Source organism: Plasmodium reichenowi, chromosome 6 (genome assembly GCF_001601855.1).
Source record: "Plasmodium reichenowi strain SY57 chromosome 6, whole genome shotgun sequence".
Taxonomy (NCBI): domain Eukaryota; phylum Apicomplexa; class Aconoidasida; order Haemosporida; family Plasmodiidae; genus Plasmodium; species Plasmodium reichenowi.
The window spans coordinates 1,205,627-1,210,389 of record NC_033651.1 but is presented as its reverse complement, the minus strand read 5'-3'; the positions used below and the strand labels follow the sequence as shown (position 1 = coordinate 1,210,389).

General features: G+C 16.7%; 2 protein-coding genes across 2 annotated transcripts in view; one reads left to right on the top strand and one right to left on the bottom strand.

The window, feature by feature from the left end:
- Nucleotides 1–2,413: 2,413 nt before the first annotated feature.
- PRSY57_0629300 (ATP-dependent RNA helicase HAS1, putative) lies at nt 2,414–4,366 on the top strand (the record flags this gene model as incomplete). The annotated part of the gene is made up of 2 exons (XM_012906666.2): nt 2,414–4,105; nt 4,223–4,366. The coding sequence occupies 2 exons, from the start codon at nt 2,414–2,416 to the stop codon at nt 4,364–4,366; spliced, it is 1,836 nt and encodes a 611-aa protein (XP_012762120.2).
- Nucleotides 4,367–4,593: 227 nt separating this feature from the next.
- Nucleotides 4,594–4,763, bottom strand: part of PRSY57_0629200 (hypothetical protein) — a gene marked incomplete at both ends in the record, with an annotated part of 2,726 nt that continues 2,556 nt past the window's right edge. The window contains one exon of the mRNA XM_020114639.1: nt 4,594–4,725. Coding sequence (XP_019970710.1) covers nt 4,594–4,725 — 132 coding nt within the window. The remainder of the gene's footprint in view (nt 4,726–4,763) is intronic.

The following is a 4,763-nucleotide window of genomic DNA, read 5'->3' as shown; positions in this document are numbered from 1 at the left end:
TTTATTTATTCTTCCTTTTTTACATATTCATGTTACGAAATATATAAAAAAAAAAAAAAAAATAAAAAAAAAATAATACAATATGAATTAAGAAGAAATGTATTTTCTTTTACTTTTTTTATTTATACTTTTTTTTTATATTATTAAAAAGATATAATAATAATTATTACATTTATATATATATATACATATCATATACTTATAAAAACTTTTCCAATAACGGAATATTAATACATAAAATAATATTACATATATACAATATATATATATATATATATATATATATATATATATATATATTATGTTTTATATTTTTTAATACATAACATATTATAATATCTCATATGTTAATAATTATGTATTATATAAATTAAAAAAAAAAAAAAAAAAAAATTACCTTATGCATAATTTATATTCAGAAACACACGAAAAAAAAAAATGTACATAAAAATATAATACTTTTTTTTAATAAAGGTATAAAGATACTTTTCGAATTTTTACTGTATATATGAAAATACAAAAATTTTTAAATACAAAAGTATACTTCATAAAATATTATACTTCCAATATAAATTTTAAATTATATAGAATTAATAAATTGGACAACTTTATATATATATTTTAAAATTAAGCATATATATATATTATATTATTATTTTTTTTTTTTTTTTTTTTTTTTTTTATAATATATAAAAAAATATATCAATATATTACTGTATATCCTTTTTAAATATTTTATACTTTACATTTTTTTAATACTCCATGTTTCCTCGCATATTGGAAATTCTCAGGAGTGCATATTTGCAGTTTACGTTTTTTTATTTTTCTTTCTTTTAAAAAAACAAAACATTAATTATATATATATATATATATATATATAATAAATATTGTATATTATTATTCATACACTTTTTATACATATTTAATATAAAGAGTATGATATAACTTAAAAAAAAAATGAACAAGATACTAAAATTATATAATTAGTAAAAGATATATTTTTCACAGTTCCATTTTTAATATATATATATAATATAATAAATTAATTTACAAATGTAATATATTTTATTTAGACCTTTTTAAAATTAAATTATACCCGAACTGTTCACAAAATATGATTGTACATTAAAATATTTATATATACAAAACGATTTATAAATAACAATACATATATATATATATATATTATGTTGGTTCTCTTCCATTTGAAATATCCTTATTTTGAATGACATATTATTCAATTTTTATCGGCTGTTTTTTTCCTTTTTTATGTTTCACAAATATGAATATTCTTTGATATATACTTTTAATTAAATGTCTTTTTCCATAATAATAATATGTATATAAAACTATAAGAACCATATATACAAATTGCTTATATCCAAATGACGTATTTTCTTTTTTATATTTTCATATAAAAACATTATAAATAAAAAAAAAAATAAATAAATCAGTTGTATTTCAACAAATATGGAAACTATTAAAAATTTTTATCACTAAAATGAAATTGTATCAATATAAAAATAAAAGAAAGAATAAAATTAATAAAAATCACATATTTTAAAAAACATGATATATACACTTTTATAGTATATTTATGTTAGCTTTCGTTTTAAAAAATTAAATGACTTATAAATTATAGAACTATATATATATATATATATATATATTTTTTTTAAATAATAAGTTACCTCATTTTTTCCTCTATAAGTATATAAAAAAAAAAAAAAATAATAAAGTAAAATAAAATATTTCAATATATATATTAAATTGGATTTTCTAATATTTATTTCTTTATATGACTCAATAAACAAATATAAAAAAATATATTATGATCATATATATATAATATTTTTTTTTTTTTTTTTTTTTTGCTGTTACATATATTATTATTCCATTATTTATATAGGTATAAAATACTAATAACATTATATATAATATTATATATATATATATATATATATATATATATATATATATATATATATTTATATATAATTCATTTATACTATTAAAAACACTTGATATTATAAAAAAAAAAATTTTAAGTATCCATTTCAAATATGCAATATAATTTTATACTTATATAGGAAGAAATTAAAATGTAACGGTCAAAAAAAAAAAAAAATATATATATATATATAATTATATAATATAATTATATATAATTTTTATAAAATTATATATTTTTCCTTCATTTTGTTTGTCATTATATTAAGTTTTTTCTTATACATATATATATATATATATATATTATAATATTATTGAAAGGAGAAATATTAAAATTTAGAAATATAAAAAAGGTTACAAATTTAAATTTATTATATTATTTTATATATATTCATACATATAACAATCACATATATTTATTTTACAACTGCTAATATTTATTTTATTTTTTTTTTTTTTAAAGATGGATAATGATAATGATTATACAATGAAAAATTCAAATGATAATAATTTGAAAAAAACCAAAAAAAACAGTATAATAAAAAAGAAAAAAAAGAAAAAGAAAAAAGAGATTTTAGAAAATAAAGATGATAATATAAATAACTTAAAAAATGAAAATTATAGAAGCGAATCAGAACCAGAAAGTGAAAGTACTAATGACAATGCTTTATTGAACAATATAGAAGAAGATAACGAATTAAGTGAAAATAGCGAAAATAGCGAAAATAATGAAAATAATAAAAATAATGAAAATAATAAAAATAATGAAAATAATAAAAATAATGAAAATAATGAAAATAATAAAAATAATGAAAATACTTCAAGTGAAGAAATTTGTGACCATGATAAAAATGATAAAACATACACAGACGAAATAAAAAGTAATAACAGTGATCATAATAATAACAATTCAAAAGAACACTTTTATAGTGAATTAAAATTTGAAGAATTAAATATATGTGATGCATTAAAAAAAGGTTTAAAAGAATTAAATTTTGTTACATTAACAGAAATTCAAGCTAAATGCATTCCTCATTTTTTAAGTGGAAAAGATATTTTAGGAGCTGCTAAAACGGGGTCCGGAAAAACATTAGCTTTTCTTGTACCATCAATAAATATATTATATAATATAAAATTTTTACCTAAAAACGGTACAGGTGTTTTAATAATATCACCCACTAGAGAATTGTGTCTTCAGATTTATCAAGTTTGTAAAGATTTATGTAAATATATACCACAAACAAATGGAATAATTATTGGTGGTATGAGTAGAAATGAAGAAAAAAAAAAATTTATTCATGGAATAAATATTTTAATAGCAACACCAGGAAGATTATTAGATCATATGCAAAATACAAAAGAATTTATTTATAAAAACTTAATATGTTTAATTATTGATGAAGCTGATAGATTGTTACAAATTGGATTTGAAGAAGAAATTAATTTAATTATAAAGAGGTTACCAAAAAAAAGACAAACAGCATTATTTTCAGCAACACAAACTACAAAAGTAGAAAGCTTAATTAGACTTTCTTTACAAAAACCAATATTTATAGAAGTAACTACAAAAATTGCAACCGTTGAAAGATTACAACAAGGATATGCTTTAGTTGATGAAGACAAAAGATTTCTTTTATTATTTACATTTCTTAAAAAAAATATGTCTAAAAAAATTATGGTCTTTTTTAATAATTGCATGTCAGTTCAATTTTACAATGATTTACTTAATTATATTGATATACCTACATATTGTATACATGGAAAAAAAAAACAAAATAAAAGATTAAAAAGTTTTCATGATTTCTCAGCTGCAAAATGTGCCATCTTATTATGTACAAATGTAGCTGCTAGAGGTCTTGATATACCGAATGTTAATTATATAATACAGTATGATCCACCTGATGATTCCAAAGAATATATACATAGAGTTGGAAGAACATGTAGAGGACAAGATTCAAATGGATCGGCCATTATATTCCTAATGAAACATGAATTGAAATTCTTAAATTATTTAAAGTTTTATAATATACCAATAAATCAATTTGCTTATGACCCAAACAAACTTATAAATATACAATCCCATATACAATCTATTGTAACCAAAAATTTTCATCTGCACAAGATGGCAAGAGAGGCATTCAAATCATATTTGAACGTAATATAATGCATATTAATTAAATGAACACAAGTCTGTTTATATATATATATATATATATATTTTTATGTATTTATATTATTATATAATTATATTTTTTTTTTTCTTTCTTCTTAGGGTTATATAACTTATGCATTAAAAGACGTATTCGATGTGAACAACCTGAATCTCCTTTTGACTTCCAAAAATTTTGGCTTAGAAGTTCCACCAAAAGTTGACTTAAATTTAAAATTAAATGTCAAAAAAAAAAAATTTAAATAAATAAAAACAATAAAAATATTATCATTATGTAGATATATATATATATATATAATGCTATTTTATTTTTTTTATTAGTTAAAACAATTATTTTTTACAATTAATTATATTTTATTTTTTATTTATGTTGTCTACATATTAGTTATAATCAATTTATTATATAAAATATGATAATAAATATAATAATTTATCATACTTTATATAAATTATATATGTGTTTGATAATTAATTTATTTTTCATTATTAATTTTTTTTTTTTTAATTTTTTTTTTATTTTTCAAATTAACTAATTTTGTTAAACTTTCATAATAATCCTTTTTTTTTAATTTCTCATTTTCTTCTTCTTCTTTTTTTTCCTTTTCCTGTATAAAATAAATATGTATAAAACACATGAATAAAA